Here is a 20,230-nt window from a genome sequence, read left to right on the forward strand (position 1 = left end):
ATGGTATCTGAAGGCATTGTTGGTGTATTTCGGGCCCTTGATCAGTCGTGCTTGAGCTTTCTTGAGCGTTGGGCTATAAAAAGGGCATCAGGAGCTACCTTCCTAAAACCCCAACCCCTCAGGTCATTATTTTACTAACACAATGGTCCCTCAAACGCCTGGGTCTTACCAATGCACAGGGACAGCCCCTCTTTTGCACTGCTCCCCTCCTGCATCCATGGCTCTCTACTGAGTTCCAAGCTAAGTATCACATTTGGCTTGGTGCACTGACACAGTTCTTTGGAAATGACATGGAAATGGCTGATTTGCTTTGCTGAATTCTTGAAATCCATGAGCGCTTTCAGGTAGGTTTTTTAAAATGTAGATTTTGTTATTTAGCGTTGATGATGCCAACAGATCAGGAGATTGCCGCTGACGAGTATGTAACTCCCGGTTCCCATGAAGAGGGGGCATATCAAGCTGCACAGGGCTAAACAGGGAAGCCTCACAGTTGGCCAGGAGAGAGTAGCAGCAAGGAGAAAGTGTGGTAAAGCCTGTGTTATCATTCCTTCATTTTTTTTTTTTTTAAGAGCCAGGGTCTGGCTCTGTTGTCCACGCAGTGGCTTAATCACAGCTCACTGCAGCCTCAAACTCCCAGGCTCAAGCAATCCTCCCACCTCAGCCTACTGAGTAGCTGGAACTAGAGGCATGCACTACTGGGCTCCATGAATTAAGTTTTGTAGAGATGGGATCTGGCTATGTTGCTCAAGCTGGCCTCAAACTCCTGGCCTCAAGTGAACCTCCTGCCTTGGGTGCCCAGTGTCGGATTAAAGATGTAAGCTACCACACCAGGGCTGTATTGCCATTTTCAAGCAAAGAAATGGGCAAGGCAGAATAAACAAGTTATGAATTGGCTAGTTTGAATAATTTCAGGGAGCTTGAGAGTATATGGACCACTTTTAGCTGCTAACTGGTACTGAGATGATTAAGAAGGGAGTAGTAGCTCCACATGTGAGAACTTGCCAAAGACAGTTGAGGGGTAAGGCTGTGGACTGCCTGGTTTGCATGTGAAAGGCAAGCTAAAACGGTACACTTTTGCTACCTCTAAGAGGAGCAGTGTCTCCAGGATCAGCAAGGTCCCATCTGTCAAAACATCAGAATAAAAACACATGTTGAGCCAGGCAAGGTAGCTCATGCCTGTAATCCCAGCACTTTGGGAGGCTCAGGAGTTCAAAACCAGACTGGGCAACACAGAGATCTCATCTCCAGATTAAAAAAAAAAAAATCATCTGGGCATGGTGGCAAGCACCTGTAATCCCAGTTACTCAAGAGGTTGAGGCAGAAGGATCACTTGAGCCTGGGAGATTGAGGCGGCAGTGAGCTATGATCGCACCATTGCACTCCAGCCGGGTGACAGGATTTCATTAAAGCCACCTGGCCAGTCAATACAAGGCCCATGGCTCATAATACTGCCTCAAAGAGTATTTCTTCTTGGAGCAGTTTAGTTGAGACCACACAACTCTAAGATGTATAACATGCCTGTGGCAAATAGACGAAAAACTTTTAACACTCAAATCCCGAGGACACTACTGAGCATTCCAGAGACACTCCAGCTTCCCACAATTGAGAAAGCAAAGGCCATGGTGAGGTGAGCATGATAAAAAGGTATGTTGTGCAATTCCCACAAGCCAGAGTCTCATGGGTCTCTGGGATCCCGCCTCTGCAGAGAACCTCTTGGCTTGAGTCAGCTGTTCTACTCCTCCGAAGTAAAACTCAGACATCCATGATTCCAATAACATACTCTTTAATCCCAAGTCCTCTGCTTTAATAATGTAGAAATTATTATAAACCCATATTATTTAAATCTCTCCCCATTGAAGCCATGAACTAGTTTTAAAAGCAGCAATAGGATGACAAATTGTATACATATATACTATAGAAATACACATTGATCTGGCAGTAACATCTTTACAAAGGTGAACAAAGGGAGCACCTGCAAATCGCAGCACTTGTAACCATATTTATGTATTCATACACATGTATATGTGTGCATATATATATAGCTTGAAGTGGTAGACACACACACACACACACACACACACAGCAGACTAGGTCATTTCTTACAAGACTTTCTCTGTACCTTGTCATAGCTAAATTAAACCTCTACGCTAGGTTGTTCATAAGTTCCACTGCAACTTAGGATTTTCCTTCTCCTCTTAACAAAACTGAAGAAAGGAAATTTTTTTTTTTTTTTAGACGGAGTCTCACTTTGTCACCCAGGCTGGAGTGCAGTGGCACAATCTCGGCTCACTGTAACCTCCACCTCCCAGGTTCAAGCGATTCTACTGCCTCAGCCACCCAAGTTCCTGGGACTATAGGCATGTACCACCATGCCCGGCTCATTTTTGGATTTTTGTAGACATGGGGTTTCACCATGTTGGCCAGGTTGGGCTCAAACTCCTGATCTCAGATGGTTCACCTGCCTTGGCCTCCAAAGTGCTGGGATTACAAGTGTGAGCCACCTCACCTGGTCTGGATTGATTGCAATCATTATATAAGCTGTCACCACAAAGTCATGCCCATTATTTTTTTGCTGAAAAAAAAATATTTGCTTAATGTTAACATAAATTTGACTTACGGTTTTTTAGTACCATTTAAGTCACTGTAGAAAAGTTAAAACAGCAGATGGCAGGCTGCTATCCTTTGAGTTTGCAAAGTTCACCCTTGCCGGAGCATGGGACCTTAGATTTTGGGAGGTTTACTACTGCTCCACCCACCCAAACGGCAGTAGCTCAGTGCTGTTTTTAGGTGCTATTAAATAAGGCACATCCCGTGTGATTTCACTGAAACAAGACTCAAAAGATTTTGCCTGGTTTTCTCTGATTTTCAGCCTTTTCCTTTACAATTTGCTTTGTATTCTTTCACTGTAGTAAATCTTAGCTGTTGAGTACGACAGAATGCTGAGTCCTGAGTCTTCTCAGCAAATTGTCAAGCCTGGGGGTATTCTTTTTTTTTTTTTTTTTGAGACGGAGTTTCGCTCTAGTTACCCAAGCTGGAGTGCAATGGCGCGATCTCGGCTCACCGCAACCTCCGCCTCCTGGGTTCAGGCAATTCTCCTGCCTCAGCCTCCTGTGTAGCTGGGATTACAGGCACGTGCCACCATGCCCAGCTGATTTTTTGTATTTTTAGAGAGACGGGGTTCTACCATGTTGACCAGGATGGTCTCGATCTCTTGACCTCATGATCCACCCGCCTTGGCCTCCCAAAGTGCTGGGATGACAGGCTTGAGCCACTGAGCCCGGCAAGCCTGGGGGTATTCTTGAGGATCCCAAGACAGTCATTCATAACAATTTCTAAAATCATGTACAAGTGTCCAAAAAAGCCCTGGTAGATTCTCTTTGAGGTCAAGGAATGCCATATATGGTGCCACCTGTATGCACAGGTTCGTGGCAAACATTCTGTGAGAACCAAAAATTGCAATAAAGGCCAGGTACAGTAGCTCACGCCTGTAATCCAGCACTTTGGGAGGCCGAGGCAGGTGGATCACCTGAGGTCAGGAGTGTGAGACCAGCCTGGCCAACATGGTGAAATCCTGTCTCTACAAAAAAATACAAAAATCAGCCGGGCATGCTGGCACACGCTTGTAATCCCAGCTACTTGAGAGGCTGAGGCGGGAGAATTGCTTCAACTTGGGGGAGAGGGATGGAGGTTGCAGTGAGCTGAGATTGCAACACTGCGCTTCAGCCTGGGTGGCAGAGTGTGAGACTCCATCTCAAACCACCACCACCACCACAACAAACTTGCAATAAAAATACTTTGCTGTATGTGGCCATTTACCAAAACAAACACATATATATGGAGGGTCTATTAAAAAAAGGTGGAATGAACAGAATGGGGCTGTGACTGGATGTGGGGATGAGGTAAGAAGAGATGGCTGCAATGTGTTTGGCTTGCGCAACAAAGTTCAACTGTGGGAAATTCAGCCTGATCTTCTTTAGGCACTTCAAACACTCCTAAAACCAAATGCATGTCTTAGCGCTTCTCTACTTCTCTTTCCCACTGCCTTTTCCTGTGAAAAGGAAAAGTGACACTGTGTTTTCTACAAAATTACAACACATACTGTGCCCATTAAACAGTGGGTTTGGTTTACCTTCCTCAAGTTGAAGAAATAGCCAAGATGTATTGTCAAATGAAGATAGTGGATTACAGCACTGTTGAATCAACTTTAGTAAAAACCACGACCAGAAAACAAAATCCCATCCTATGAGAAGCAATAAAGTGGTTAAAGACATGAATTCTGAAGCCAGTCTGTGGCCTCGTTCCTAAACCCAAACTTCCTAATTGTGTAACCTTGGGAAAATTCTTATTTTTTCTTTTTCTTTTTTCATGACCATGCCAACTCTTCCTTGTACCTTGGAAAAAATCTTTTTTTTTTTTTTAAGATGGGGTTTCACCCTGATGGCCAGGCTGGTCTTGAGCTCCTCACCTCAGGTGATCCACCCACCTTGGCCTCCCAAAGTGCTAGGATTACAGGCATGAGCCACCATGCCTGGCCAGAAACATTCTTAGCCTGAGTCTATCTATATTCTGATCTGCAAAATGGAGGAAACAGCACCTACCACACAGAGATGCTGTGAATGTTAAAAGAGATGATGCATATAAAACATTCACAACAATGTCTGATACACAGCAACACTACATTTGCATGCTCTTATGATAATTATGGGGCATCCCTACAGCCAGGGCCACGGCTACAAGGCACATGTACACAGGCTCAGTGTTTGTAAATACAGAGAAGGTGTAGAAACCCGGCCAGTGGGTCACAGACATGAGAAACATCTGGTCCAGAGACATGGATTTGGGGAAATTCTGTAGATTACCGATGTCAAGTGTCTTCAGCAGGAACCATCTCATTCACAGAGCTTACAGCAAGTGAAAAAGCAACAACCAATGACGGATTCCGGGAAACAAAAACATTTAAGAGTCGGAAGGAAGGGCCGGGTGCGGTGGCTCACGCCTGTAATCCTAGCACTTTGGGAGGCCAAGGTGGATGGATCACCTGAGGTCAGGAGTTCAAGACCAGCCTGGCCATCACGGTGAAAGCCCATCTTAAAAAAAAAAAAAAAAAAAAAAAAGAGTTGGAAGGAAGATACAGACCCTCTGGAGTAGAAAGACAGCAACTTGCAGAAGCCAGGAAAGAACCTTCAGGTCAGAGGGGGTGGTCAGCAGTACAAAGGTCTAATAAGGCAGTAAAAGGACAAATGATGGAAGCTCTTCTGTAGCTGCCCGTGGAGTGAAAAAAATGAGAATGGGAGGGAACAGGTAGTGTGCAGAACAACTACACAGTCTGCATCCGCAGGAGACAGAAGAAGTGGGGAGACTGATGCGCAAGCAAGTGGAAACAGTTTGGGGATGAGGATAGAGACTTGAACACAGATACAGATTAAGGGGGAAAATCTAGTTGTTACAGACAAGTTGAAGACTAAACGAGGAAGTATGACAGAGGAGCCTAGAAACAATTGGGCAGGAAGCGGGAAAATGTGTCCAGTAACAAAAGGCAAGAGGGATCCCAGAAGAGAAGTGGCTCCTTCCTGAGGATACAAGGCTTAGAGAGCTAGGGAATTTCACAAACATTCTACGGACAACATGACTCTCAACAATCTGCAGATCACCCTCAGTTTTAACAGCTGTTCATAGAAATCTTTGTGTAGCACAACTGAGAAGACTGCAGGCTTTCTATTCCCCCAGATAGTTTAACATTTCTATTCAAATGTCAAGACAAACCACCAGAGAACCATGACTCTGGAATACAGCTGTCTATTCTCTGAGAGTCTTTCTTTGGCAATAAAAACTAAGCAAAGAAATAGAAGGTGTACAAAAGAACGAAATGGAAATTAAACAACTGGAAAATACAAAACCAAGATGAAAAATCACTGGAGAAACTCAACAGATTAAGTATGACAAAAGAAACAATCAGTGAGGACCATGGACAATCAACAGAAATTAATTAATATTAACAGAGAAAATAGACTGGAAAAAGAAAAAAGATGAAAGCTTGAAGGACCTATGGGAGTGTAAAAAAAGATCTGCCATTCATGTTATTGAAGTCCCTAAAAAAGACAAGACTGGGGGTGAAAAAATACTTGAAGAAATAATAGTTGAAGCCAGGCGCAGTGGCTCAAGCCTGTAATCCCAGCACTTTGGGAGGCCGAGGCGGGTGGATCACGAGGTCGAGAGATCGAGACCATCCTGGTCAACATGGTAAAACCCCGTCTCTACTAAAAATACAAAAAACTAGCTGGGCATGGTGGCGCGTGCCTGTAATCCCAGCTACTCAGGAGGCTGAGGCAGGAGAATTGCCTGAACCCGGGAGGCGGAGGTTGCGGTGAGCCGAGATCGCGCCATTGCACTCCAGCCTGGGTAACAAGAGTGAAACTCCGTCTTAAAAAAAAAAAAAAGAAATAATAGTTGAAAATCCCCCAAAGTTAGCAAAAGGCATAGTCCTATAGATTAAAAAGCTGGGCAGGCACCAGAGAACACCAAATAAGATACACTCAAAAAATTCCATACCACGCACATCATAGTCGAACTTCTGAACACCACAGACAATGAAAAACACTTTGGATGAAGCTCAACAGAACTGATGCATTGCAAAATAGGGGATGATTATTTGAATGGTAGTAGATTTCTTATATTAAACCATAATGGACGGAACAAAGAGACATGTTTCTCAAGTATTAAAAGAAAACAACTGACAACTCTGAATCTTACACCCACAAAAATATTCTTTGGGGATGAAGCAAACATAAAGATACCTTTAGAGAAGGAAAACAATGAACAGTTGTTGCCCTAGAAGAAAGGCTACTGTAAGTTCAGTAGTGTATAACAGAAAGGAAATGTTAATAGAAGAAGGCTTGGGATTTCAAGAAGGAAGAATGAACAATGGAATGGGTAAAGAGGTTAAGAGACAATGCTACTCATGACCTTTTGTAAAATACCTGAAAGATAAAGCAAAATTACATCATGCAACATAGTGCTCAATTTTTGAAGAGGAATTACTTAAGATAGTCACATTAATAGGTAAGGTAAAGGAACCAACGGAAGTGCTAAATTGTTGATACTTGCATCAGCAATTACAATATTACAATTTTATCAGTGATAAAATTATCAAATTGCTGATAACTTATTAAACTGTCATAAGTTACATATTTATACTGCAATAGTACGACAATCACTAAAATATGCAGATATATGTAGTCCCTGACTTACGATGGTTCAACTTATTACTTGACTTTACCGTGGTGCAAATGCTTCATGCATTCAGTAGAAGCCACACTTGAATTTTTATTCAAAATTCTTTGTAGTAATTTTATTATAAAATAGGCCTTGTGTTAGATAATTTTACCCAACTGCAGGCTAATGTAAATTTTCTGAGCATGTTGAAGGCAAGATCAGCTATGATGTTTGGTAGGGTAGGTGTATTAAATACATATTTGACTTAATATTTTCAACTTGCAATGGATATATTGGGATATAACCCCATCATAAGTCAAGGAGCATCTATACTAAAAAACACTACACATATACCAAATCAAATTCTAAGAAAAAAAGATGAATAGCCTATAGGAAGATAAGTAAATAACCCCAAATAACAAGGAGAGGAACAATAAAAAAAAAAAAGCATCAAAAAATCATTTAAAGGCAGACTTAAGCCCTAAAATATCACTAGTTATTTTAATTTAACTGATTTCAATATACCAATTAAGAGAGAAATATGCAAAATGCATGGCCTGAGGATATGCTGTTCAAAGAAACTGACTTCATAAATAATGATACAGATAAGATTTAAAATAAAATGAAGGAATATTAACCATGCAAACATTAATCAAAATATGCAGGAGTCACTATAAAAATATCAGTTAAAGTATTGACAAGACTATTAAGAGGCAAAAAAAGGACATTACATAAGGATAAGAGTCAATTCACCAAGAAGATTTGGCAAATCTACATGTATATGTACCAAATAATACAGCTTTGAACTTTGCGAAACAAAAAGTGATAGAACTTAAAGAGCAACATACAACATATTTCCACAATTATATTCGGACTTTTTTTTTTTTTTTTGAGACAGAGTCTCGCTCTGTTGCCCAGGCTGAAGTACAATGGCATGATCTCGGCTCACTACAACCTCCACCTCCCACGTTTAAGCGATCCTCCTGTCTCAGCCCCTCCTCAGTAGCTGGGGATTACAGGCATGCGCCACCATGCTTGGCTAATTTTGTATTTTTAGTAGAGGCAGGGTTTCGCCATGTTGGCCAGGCTGGTCTCAAACTCCTGACCTAAGGTGATTCGCCTGCTTCGGCTTCCCAAAGTGTTGGGATTACAGGTGTCAGCCACCACTGCACCCAGCCTATGTTGAGGACTTCAACACCAGTCTTAGCAAATGACAGAAATGTAGACAGAAAATCAGCGAGGACACAGCTGACCTGACTAACAGTGAGCAGGATCATACAGAAATTTATAGAAACTCGACCCAGTGACAGCAGAATGCCCATTCTTTTCAAGCAGCCATATGGAACAAGACAGACCCTATCCTGGGTCATCAAAAATGTTAACACATTTAAATGGTCAGATCAAATATGGTTGAGAAAACAGTAACAAACACACTGAACACTAGAAAATTAAACATACTATTAAATAATTCATGGCTTATTAGAATTGTAACGAAAACATATTAAAACTTGTGGGATCAAATTGTGAAGTTGGGTAAATTTATAGGATGTAATGCTTACATTAAAAAAGCAAAAAAAATCTCAAATAAATAATCTAAAAACCCACTCTGAAAACTTACAAAGAGCCAAATACAACCAAACCAAGTGGAAGAATACAGATAAAAGCAGAAATCAAAGAAATCAAGAACAGAAAGAGACAAATCAATAAGATAAAGTGCTAGCTCTTTGAAGTGAGAGATGAAGCAAAAATTACATCTTTCAGCATGGTGCACAATAGAACTGATTAATGTCTAAGAAGACTCAATCATAAAAAGAGTACACACATTTCCAATATTAAAAATAAAATGATGTTAAGTACAGATCTTGCTATCAAAACAATAAGGGAATGCTACAAATTTAGATGAAATATTCCTTCAAAAGGATAGACTATCAAAATTATTACACAAGAAATAGATACTCTGAATAGTTCCACCTATCCAGTAAAATAAATATGTAATTTAAAAGCCTCCAGAAGAAAAATCTCTGGCCCAATAGTTGACTAGAGGTAATCAAATGACAAGCACAAATAACACCAATTCTACACAGTCTTCCAAAAATTAAAACCCAACTCCTTCCAATTCATGTTCAAAGGTCATGGTCACTGAGACATCAAAACCACATATAAGACATTTGGAACATAAGAAACAAAAGGAAAAAGAAAAAGAACTACACATTGTTAGGCAATAAATTAGAGGAATATTTCCTTAACAAAATACAAACAAAGGGAATAATGCCAAATGATATATAAAAACAATTATACTCTACAAACAAGTGTGGTTTATTCTAAGGATGCAAGTCTGGCTCAATATTCAAAACTCTATCAAAGCAATACATTCTACCAATAGGATGTAGAAGGAAAATGGCATGATGCTATCAGTGAAGAAAAAGCATTGAACAAAATTCAACACTCATTCACAGCAACACAGAAACTCAAAAAACTGTGAACAGAGGAAATTTTTTATCCTTATAGAAAACATATGCTTTATAAGACTTATGTTATACTTTATGATGAAAAACTGAACATGCTGGGCACAGTGGCTCACGCCTGTAATCCCAGGACCTTGGGAGACCCAGGCAAGCAGACTGCTTGAACCCAGGAGTTTGAGATCAGCCTGGGAATCATGGTGAAACGCTGTCTTTACAAAAAAAAATACAAAAATTAGCCAGGCGTGATGGTGCATGCCTGTAGTACCAGCTACTGGGGGTTGGTAGGGGGCTGAGGTGGGGGGATCACTTGAGCCTGGGAAGTCAGGGCTGTGGTGAGACAAGATCATGCCACTGCACTCCAGCCTGGGTGACAAAGTGAGATCCTGTCTCAAACAAAACAACTGAACATTTCCCCCATAATATCAGGAACCAGGTAAGGATGGCCTTTCTCATTACTCCTATTCAACGTTATAATGAAAGTCCCAGCTTGTGCAATGCAAAAAGACCAACAAAAAGGATATAAGAGGTATACAGATAAGATGAAAGTTTAAAAATGGTCTATATTTGCAGATAACGTTTCTATAGAGAAAATTCCAAGGATTCTGTCAAAAGAAATTGCTAAAAATAAGTGAACTCACCAAGGCTGGAGGATAGCAAAACAATGTCCAAAAAATTATAATTGTGTATACTACCAAAAATTGTGTGCAACTCAAAGTTTAAACATCAATGGCATTTACAATCACTCAAATTACACATACACAAACGAAAAAGCACCATAGGATGCAAATTTTAACAAAAATGCACAGGGATCTATAAGCTGAAAATTTTACCATTAATGAAATACTTTGAGGAACACTTAACTATTATAAATTAAGAGGCCTACTGAACTCATGAACTACAACACTCAACATAGTAAAGACACCAATTCTTAACAGATTAATCGACAGACTTAATTCAATTTCTGTGAAAATCTGAGCAAGATTGTTTTGTAAATATGTACAAACTAATCCTAAAAACTATATGGAATGTCAAAGGAACTAGAAATGCTAAGTCAATTTTAAATAGGAGCAAAAAAGAATCACTTTACTCAATTAAAAAATTTACCAATGGTTGGGCGTGGTGACTCATGCCTATAATCCAAGCACTTTGGAGACCAAGGCAGGCAGATCACCTGAGGTCGGGAGTTCAAGAACAGCCTGACCAACATGGTGAAACCCCATCTTAAAAAAAAAAAAAAAAAAAAAAAAATTATCATTGACATTTTGAACTAAGTAATTTTTAAAAATTTAACAAATAAAAATTTACCATAAAGCTACAGTAATGAGGTAAACCAAAAGATGGGCATCAAGAAAAAGCCTGAGTGTTAAGACATGTAACCTTACTGATTTAAATGTTGAGTATTGGCCGGGCGTGGTGGCTCAAGCCTGTAATCCCAGCACTTTGGGAGGCCGAGGCGGGTGGATCACGAGGTCAAGAGATCGAGACCATCCTGGTCAACATGGTGAAACCCCGTCTCTACTAAAAATACAAAAAATTAGCTGGGCATGGTGGCACGTGCCTGTAATCCCAGCTACTCAGGAGGCTGAGGCAGGAGAATTGCCTGAACCCAGGAGGTGGAGGTTGCGATGAGCAGAGAAAGTACTATTGGGAACACAGAAGATGTGCAATTAAAGTTTGCAGACTTTTCCTAAACCAACTCTTCTGACACTGAATAGCAATAAATGTATATACAAGACACAAAAAGGGTCAAGGCCCTTTACCTTGAAACACTTCCCTTCCCCCAAATATACTAAGGAATCTATGACAAAGCACTGCAGGCTTGGCAGAGAAGTCTGAAAAGATGTGTGCTTGCATTTCATTTTTTTCTGTTTCCTCCTCCATTTAAAAATAATTCCTGAGATAACATTGCACTGTAAACTAAGGAGAAAGATGCAGCTGAAGGTTTTCCTATGTGCACAATAACCACCAGGTCTCTCTCCAGGATAAATTATCAGATGGAGAATAAGGCTCTAGACGGAATGAATTCTAATGTGACTCTTCAGATGACACGTAATGTTCAGCAACAGAATGTTTTCTCACAGTGAAGACACTTGTGGGGTTTCTCTTTGGTATGGCTGATCAGATGTAGAGGAAGATGTTTCCTCTGGCAAAATATTTGCCTCAGTGGTGACATTCAAAAAGTCCTTCCCTAAAAGAAGTTCTCGAAGGGTAACTGAGGTTTGTCCACTTGTGAAAGGTCTTCCCACATCTGTTATTCTGACAGGATTTCTCCCAGTATGCATCCTTTGATGCTGAGTGAGGGATGAGCTGCGACTGAAGGCCTTTCCACATTCACTGCACTTGTAGGGCTTCTCTCCAGTATGGATAATTGCATGTCGAATGAGGTTTGTGCTCCAGCAAAAAGACTTCCCGCACTCAACACATTCATAAGGCTTCTCTCCACTGTGAATCCGCTTGTGCCTCGTGAGGCCTGACATGCGAGTAAAAGCCTTTCCACACTCCACACACTCATAGGGCTTCTCTCCAGTGTGGATGCTGAAATGTCGAATGAGGTCCTTCCGATTGCTGAAAGCTTTTCCACATTCTTTGCACTCAAAAGGTTTTTCTCCAGTGTGGGCCCTTTTATGCAAGATAAAAGTAGAGCAGTGGGTGAAGGCCTTTCCACATTCACTGCACACGAAAGGCTTCTCCCCAGTGTGAATCCGCTGGTGCCTCTTGAGGTATGATCGGTGGTTGAAAGCCTTCCCACACTCCAGGCACTCAAAGGGCTTCTCCCCAGTGTGGATGACATAGTGGTGAATGAGGGCTGCGCTCTCCAAGAAGACCTTCCCACATTCACTGCACTCGTAGGGCTTCTCCCCAGTATGAGTCTGCTGGTGCCACATGAGGTATGACCTGTGTTTGAAGACCTTGCCACAATCCAAGCACTCGTAGGGATTTTCACCACTGTGGACAACATAGTGCCGAAGAAAACCTGGCCTATGTCGAAAGACTTGCCCACATTCTGTGCATACAAAGGATTTTTCTCCAGTGTGTCTCCTGTTATGCAAGACAAAATTGGATCGGTGGGTGAAGGCCTTTCCACATTCACTGCACTTGTAAGGCTTCTCTCCACTGTGAATCCGCTGGTGCTGAGTAAGGTATGACTTCCGGTTGAAGGCCTTTCCACACTCCATGCACTCATAGGGCCTCTCCCCAGTGTGGATCATGTGATGTTGCAGGAGATGTGTGCTCTTAATAAAAGTTTTCCCACATTCTGTGCATTCATAGGGCTTCACTCCAGAGTGAATTTTCTCATGTCCAGCAAGGAGGTGTTTCTTGTTAAATACTTTTCCACATTCACTGCATTTAAAGATATTTTCCTCTTCCTGAATCATGGGGTCTTTACCTGATTCACATGAGTTATGGCCATGGACTGTATCTGCTGGAGAGACTTGCTCCTGTCCAATCCTTGAACACACACTATCAGCTGTCCCTAAACCATCACATTCAGGGCTCATTTTCCCAGGAACTTTCTCCTGGGGATCTATTCCTGGTATGAAGTGTCCTTCCTGCATTTCTGATAGTCCATCCTGACCCCTGGCTTGCCCCAACTGGGAGTCCACTGAGTTTCCTTGTGTCAGTTGTCCCTGAAGTGAGATTCCCTCTGACAAAGCTGGATCACAAGTAGTAGGTTCTGTGGTCTTAGGCTTTCCTTTGTCACCTGAAAGAAATCCAGTGCACGAAAGGGCCTGTTAGTAAAGGACACCACGGAAAAAAGAATATTACCATTTCTGTGCAAACCACAGATAAAAATATTGGTTCTGTGTTTGCTATTTTCTGTATCTCAAATTATTGGGTTCGCAATTTCTTTCTATTCCGGTCCCTGGACTCGGGATATCCTGAAAGGGAGACCTAGTGGGGAGAGGCTGGGTCAGGAGACAATGAGTTTGCAGTGGGGCCACCTTCACAATTACACATTGGACCTGGGTGGACAGAGTAATGATTATACCGTGCATGGTAAGCTTCCTTTAAGCAACTAAGCAAGGACGTTCTGTGTTGCTACAAGAACACGAGGAAGGAGCACCTCATGAACCCACATGGAAGACAGGAAGTAAGCAACAAAAATTAATTGCCAAAAAGAAGTATGCTTGTTGTGTGAAGTCATGGAAAGTAACCTGTAAACAATTCCAAATTGTTTTTACTCATGGTGGGATCCAACGGCCCAAACTGACAGTTTATGCAAACAGGTAACTCATGGATTCCTCCACAGTTTATCCTGAAGAGATGACTCAGGCCACACCACAATACTAAACCACGTGATTAGAAGCTTAGGGCTTAATATAACATAAACGCTGAATCTCTGGAAAGGATGACATGCTGGAAACTGAGCCACACAAGTGATGATACAATCAACTGTGGTTATGTCATGAGGCTTCGGTACAATTCTGGGCAATGAAGAGCTGGTGAGTGTCCTGGGTTGGCAACACTCTTAAGCTCATATTGTCATATGCCAGACTGGGGCACAGTGAGTTCCTGAAGATACTGAGGCTTTGTGTTGGGAATCTTTCCAACTTCACATTCTGTGTCACTTCTAATTTGCTCCCTTTGTCTGTAATAAATATGACTGTAACTAAAATAGGTTTTAGGAGTTCTGTGAGTCTTTTTAGCTAATTAGTAACCCTATAGTGGCTTTGGGATCCAAACTTGCAGTCTGTGTCAGAAGAGCTGGACAGACCTGGTAGTTTTAGAGGACTGTGTCCTTGAGTTCAGCTGATCCTGGGTAGGAAGAAATCAGAGTTTTCCTAGAAGATGTGCTCGATGAAGTGAGTCCTATGCTTGTGAAGAAGAGCTGCCAGGGCCGGGCGTGGTGGCTCACGCCTGTAATCCCAGCACTTTGGGAGGCCGAGGTGGGTGGATCACAAGGTCGAGAGATAAAGACCATCCTGGTCAACATGGTGAAACCCTGTCTCTAGAAAAATACAAAAAATCAGCTGGGCACGGTGGCGCGTGCCTGTAATCCCAGCTGCTCAGGAGGCTGAGGCAGGAGAATTGCCTGATCCCAGGAGGCGGAGGTTGCGGTGAGCCGAGATCGCGCCATTGCACTCCAGCCTGGGTAACAAGAGCAAAACCCCGTCTCAAAAAAAAAAAAAAAAGAAGAGCTGCCATAAAGAGAAAGTGGGAAGGAAGGACATTGTAGTCTTAGGAGACAACACAAAGAAACTGCAGGATGGTGTTGATGACAATCCAGGGACAGAGGGCAAACTGATGGCCATGATTCTGAGCTGGGTGTCGGTGAAGGTCATGTGACTAATGCTACTATCAATCCAGGGCTCACAAGGAAAGAGGTAAGAGGACCTGGCTTCCATGTGTGTACCTATGCAACAATCTTGCATGTTCATCACCTGTACCCCGAAACCTAAAATGCAATAAAATAAAATAAAATAAAATAAAATAAAATAAAATAAAAAAGAGGACCTGGCTTGACACACAAGAGTCTCATATGCCCAGGGAACAGCCTGGTAAAAAGAGTAGCACCATACACATAATCGATGGCCAGGATGCTGTGTATGGTGCTACTCTTTTCATCTTAGCCTCCCAAAGCCTGTAATCCCACTGCTTTGGGAGGCCAAGATGGGCAGATTACTTGAGCCTAGAAGTTCAAGACCACTCTGAGAAACACAGCAATCCCCCATCTCTATAAAAATTTTTTTAAAAACAAAACCAAAAGCACATTAGCCAGACATGATGTGGCAAAATACCCTGTCTCTTAAAAACAAACAAAAAACCCCAAATACACATAATTAAGATGAAGAAAATTATAAATCTTATTTGAAGATAATAAAGATCTGTATCAATGAAGAATTTAATAATATGAACTGACAATTTGACCCAAATTATATAAATTCAATATAATTCCTTGTAAAATACCAACTATACTTAATTAGGGAACTTGATGGTATGTTAAATTAAGTAAATGAAGCTAGAAAAACTGGCTAGCCACATGGAGAATGAAAATAACTGTATTGCTATCTCACTATATAGTCCAAATCAACCTCACTGAAGAAATGTCAAGTGCCAAGTTTTAAAACTTTTAGAATGTATGTATTTAATATTAGGTAAATCAACATTTTTTATACAAGACAAAAAGTGTAAGAAAAGTCTTAGCCGGGCGTGGTGGCTCAAGCCTGTAATCCCAGCACTTTGGGAGGCCAAGGCGGGTGGATCACGAGGTCAAGAGATCGAGACCATCCTGGTCACATGGTGAAACCCCGTCTCTACTAAAAATACAAAAAATTAGCTGGGCATGGTGGCGCGTGCCTGTAATCCCAGTTACTCAGGAGGCTGAGACAAGAGAATTGCCTGAACCCAGGAGGCGGAGGTTGCGGTGAGCCGAGATCGCGCCATTGCACTCCAGCCTGGGTAACAAGAGCGAAACTCCGTTTAAAAAAAAAAAAAAAAAAAAAAAGTCTTAAGTTAGACTACAGTAAATTAAGCAAAAAAGATATCTTTCGGTGAAAAAGGTACTTTGAAGAGAGTAAGAGAACAAAATTAAAAACTAGAATATATTTTTCAGCATATGTAAGTGATAAAAGGTATGTATGAGAAATGTACAGAGAATCCCTATCAAGCAAACAAAGAAAGGAAAACAGGTTAATGGAATACAAATTTATTGTAAAATAAATAATGACTTGTATTTTCACAGAAGAAAATATAAATGAACTAAAAATCACAGTAAGTTGCTAAAACATTTCAGCAGCAAAAGAAAGGCAAATCAAGAGCACATGAGACTATTCCGTGTTCATTTAATGAACAAACATTGAGAAGCCTTATAATGAAAAGTTCAACAGAACCTCTCACTTTCCTGGTTAAGTGCAAACTGGCATAGGCGCTTTAGAAAACAATGGGAATGATCTTGCGAACTTGAGCATTTGCACAGCCTACAAACCAGTAATTTCACTCCAAGAATTATAAAAAAATATACACCTACACATGTGGAAAATGAAGTACATATATGAACGTCCACAGTATCTCTGTTTTTGTGAATGAAATGTAGACAATTATTATTATTTTTTGCCTCTGGTTCATGGTCTCTCATCAATTATTTTTACTTATTTTTTTGACATAGGATCTCACTGTCACCCAGGATGGAGTGCAGTGGCATGAATAAGATCACTTCAGCCTCTACCTCATGGGCTCAAGAGATCCTCCCACCTCGGCCTCCTGAATAGCTGGGACCACAGGCATGAGCCACCATGCGCAGCAATTTTTTTAAATTTTGTAGAGATGGGGGTCTCGCCATGTTTCCCAGGCTGGTCTCAAACTCCTGAGCTCAAGTAACCCTCTCACCTCAGCCTCCTAAAGTGCTGGGATTATAGGCATGAACCACTGGGCCAGCCAAATCTAGACAATTAAATGCCCACATAGTAAACAACTATATCAATGAATATATAAATATGTCGTGAGCCACAAGCATTTGTTTCTTCTTCAAGTGTAAGAAACTTGAAGCCGAGCATGGTGACTCAAGCCTGTAATCCTTGTACTTTGGGAGTCCGAAGTGGATGGATTGCTTAAGGCCAGGGGTTTGAGACCACTCTGGGCAACACAGTGAAACCCTGTCTCTCCTAAAAATACGGCCAGGCACAGGGGCTCACGCCTGTAATCTCAGCACTTAGGGAGGCCGAGGCAGGCAGATCACCTAAGGTCAGGAGTTCAAGACAAGCTTGGCCAACATGGTGAAATCCTGTCTCTACTAAAAATACAAAAAATTAGCCTGGGGTAGTGGCAGATGCTTGTAATCCCAGCTACTAGGGAAGCTGAGGCAGGAGAACTGCTTGAACCCAGAAGCAGAGGTTGCAGTGAGCTGAGATTGTGCCACTGTACTCCAACCTGGGCAATTAGAGTGAAACTTCGTATCAACAATAAATAAATAAATAAAAATAAAAATACAAAAATTAGCCAGGTGTAGTGGCATGCACCTGCTATCTCAGCTACCTGGGAGGCTGAGATAGCAGGTGCATGCACCACTGCACTCCAGCACGGGCTACACAGTGAAACTCTATCTTAAAAAAAAAAGGAAAAGTTAAAAAAAAGAAACATGCATATTTTTATGTTGAGTAGAGAAAGGATGAAATTTCAAAACAAGCAGAATATAAATGAAGAAAGGATGTCCATGAAAGGAAATGTGATCTAGACCCTGGAATAGGAATTGGCGGTGGCTGGAGCAACACCTTGTCCAGTAAGGAAAAGAGAGTTATCAATACAAGAAGCTGAGATGCACATGTAACGGCTGCTGATCAAGGAATACAAGAGAGCAGACATTCTTTTAACATGAAAGCATGCTGATACATCAGCACTCATATGCTGAGACATCTGTGCCTGAAGAGGAAAACCGTCCGGTTGGCTGGATGCAGGGACTCATGGAATGGTGGGGTTGACCTGTCTTGAGGTTGGGTCTAGTCTCCTAATCTGCCTGGATGGCAGAAGCATTCACAGAAACTTGGGAGGCGGCAGGAGTCAGCGAGATCATGGATTCCTTCTTAGACATGCTGAGTTTTGTGCTTTTGAGATTTTTCAAGTGGAGATGTGACACTGAAGAGGGAACAGTCTGGAACAGACTCTGAGGGCTGAACAGGGACTGTACAGACACCGGGTTGCAAGAGCAGCCCAAGGAATCCATGCAGGCAGAGGCCTAGGCTCTGCAGTGGCACCAATCCACACACCTGACAGATGACCCCAGTGTCCCCTGCAGCCTGAGTGTGGGACAGGTGTCATCTGTCACCCTGAGGGGTTTGGAAAACAGCAGATATAGGAAGAAATGGGAAAAGGACTGCTTCTTAGTGTCTGACTGACTCTCAGGGGATGGGTGGAAGGAGAAGGTAGGAAAGGCTGATAGGCAGGGTATAACTGGAAACAGAAATTGGGAGAGTAAGGTAAACCATGCAGTTTTATGCATTACTGTATCATATGATTACATCTTCAAACTGCCCAATGACATAAAAATAATTTCTGATAACATTTTTCAGGAACAGACCTAGTGTAGTGGACTGAGTAGGTGCTCACCAAACCATCTGCTCTTCTCCTTGGACATGCAGCTCAGTCACATTGCCCAGATCCATGGACCCAAGCCAAATGCCTAGTTCCTGTGGGTGTTGGTATTTCTGGAAGGGGGTGTAACCTCCCTTATTCTCTCAATTCTCTGCCTGCTCAAGGATGTTAGGATAATCTTAATTCAAGAGGCTGATGACAGAAGGAACCTGAGTCCTGAATAACTATGTGGTATAGAACTCCCTGCTGACCCACACAGATCTTGGTATGAGTAAGAATTTTCCTATGTGAACCACTGAGATTTTAGAGTCTGTCTGAAATAGCAGCTACTGTTAACTTAGCTGAATGTTATATATAAAGACAGGAGATCCTGCATCTTCATCAGGGCCACATAGCAGGTGATTGGCAAGCCACATTCCAGGCCCACACAGTTGGAACCCTCAGACACATCTCAGTTTGTAAATCCCACTCCTTCCCAGGAATGGTGACAAGTGTGATAGGGCTGGGAGGACAGAGAAACCACAGGCCAAACGGCTCCATGGCTCTCAAATGAAACATTGTATTGTGATTTATTATAAGAGTTATATATAGAGAGGCCACAGTGAGAAGCTTCCCAAGAGTTCCCAGGGCCAGTGGCCTCCTCACAGTCTCAAACCTGCAGGGATTCCCACTTACCCAGATCTTGGCTCCTACCTGGACGGGTGCCTTGGGAGAGGTCTTCCTTCCTGGTCCAGGGCTCCTGCCCATGCTCTAGGTGGTAGATCAGCTCAGGTCTGGGAACAGGACACCCTGTTTATGGAGAAAGAAAGTGGACACATGGATACTGGTGAAAGGAAATACAGACCTACAATCTAGGCTGGGACTTCAGGATGGGGACCAGATCTTAGAAGGAATCTGCTCCTGTGCATGGGAACAAAAAGCTGGCACGTGACCTGGAAACGAAGAGCAGGTCATGTCATGCTGCCATGGAATCTCTACTCCTAATAGTAAGTCAAAACCTAGTACTTATAGGATATAACCATGTCCAGTGGACTAGGCCACACAAGTTAAATGCATTATGTAATTCCAAAAGTGAGCATTTATGGAATATCTTAGAGAAAAACTGATGTGTTTACATATTAAATAATGACTCTTTTCATTCAAAACAAGGTTGTGATTTCATTGACCTAAATCTTACTTTTTTTGCATTCTAAGCAATGTTTTATAATGCTCTTCCTGTAGACCGAAGACAAAATGAGGATTCTAGCTGAGGATTTTCTCACAGCATCCCTAGGAAGTCCACATCATGATCAACACCATTTTACTGACAAAGAAACCCAGGTTCAGGAAGTAAATTGATTTGCTGAAGAGCACAGAACTGGTGAATGGCTGAGTCAATAAGCACCTGGTCCTGCCATCTCTGTGCTGTTTAACCACAAAGCTCCACAATGCTGCCCAGAAAGTGCTAGGTCCAGGCATGCCAATGACAACAATCGTGATGAGATGATAGTAACAGTACTGGTGGCAAGAGAATTGCAATGGCTCCC

General features: G+C 42.0%; 1 protein-coding gene across 8 annotated transcripts in view; it reads right to left on the reverse strand.

Annotated features, from left to right (window-relative positions):
* ZNF264 (zinc finger protein 264) overlaps positions 1–20,230 on the reverse strand; it is a 45,878-nt gene that overhangs the window by 10,308 nt on the left and 15,340 nt on the right. For 4 of the 8 annotated variants that reach the window (XM_003944022.3, XM_074385854.1, XM_010331908.2 and 1 more), the window contains exon 1: positions 19,398–19,459. Coding sequence is in view for 3 of the 8 variants with exons in the window: in XM_074385853.1 (XP_074241954.1) it covers positions 11,753–13,380; positions 19,380–19,493 (1,742 nt within the window). In the remaining 5 variants the exon portion in view is untranslated. Of the gene's footprint in view, positions 1–544; positions 13,381–19,379; positions 19,494–20,230 lie in introns of those variants that run through there. The other 4 variants (XM_074385853.1, XM_003944041.4, XM_039466745.2 and 1 more) reach the window with 4 other exon arrangements.

The sequence above is a fragment of the Saimiri boliviensis genome, chromosome 14 (assembly GCF_048565385.1).
Source record: "Saimiri boliviensis isolate mSaiBol1 chromosome 14, mSaiBol1.pri, whole genome shotgun sequence".
Lineage (NCBI taxonomy): Eukaryota > Metazoa > Chordata > Mammalia > Primates > Cebidae > Saimiri > Saimiri boliviensis.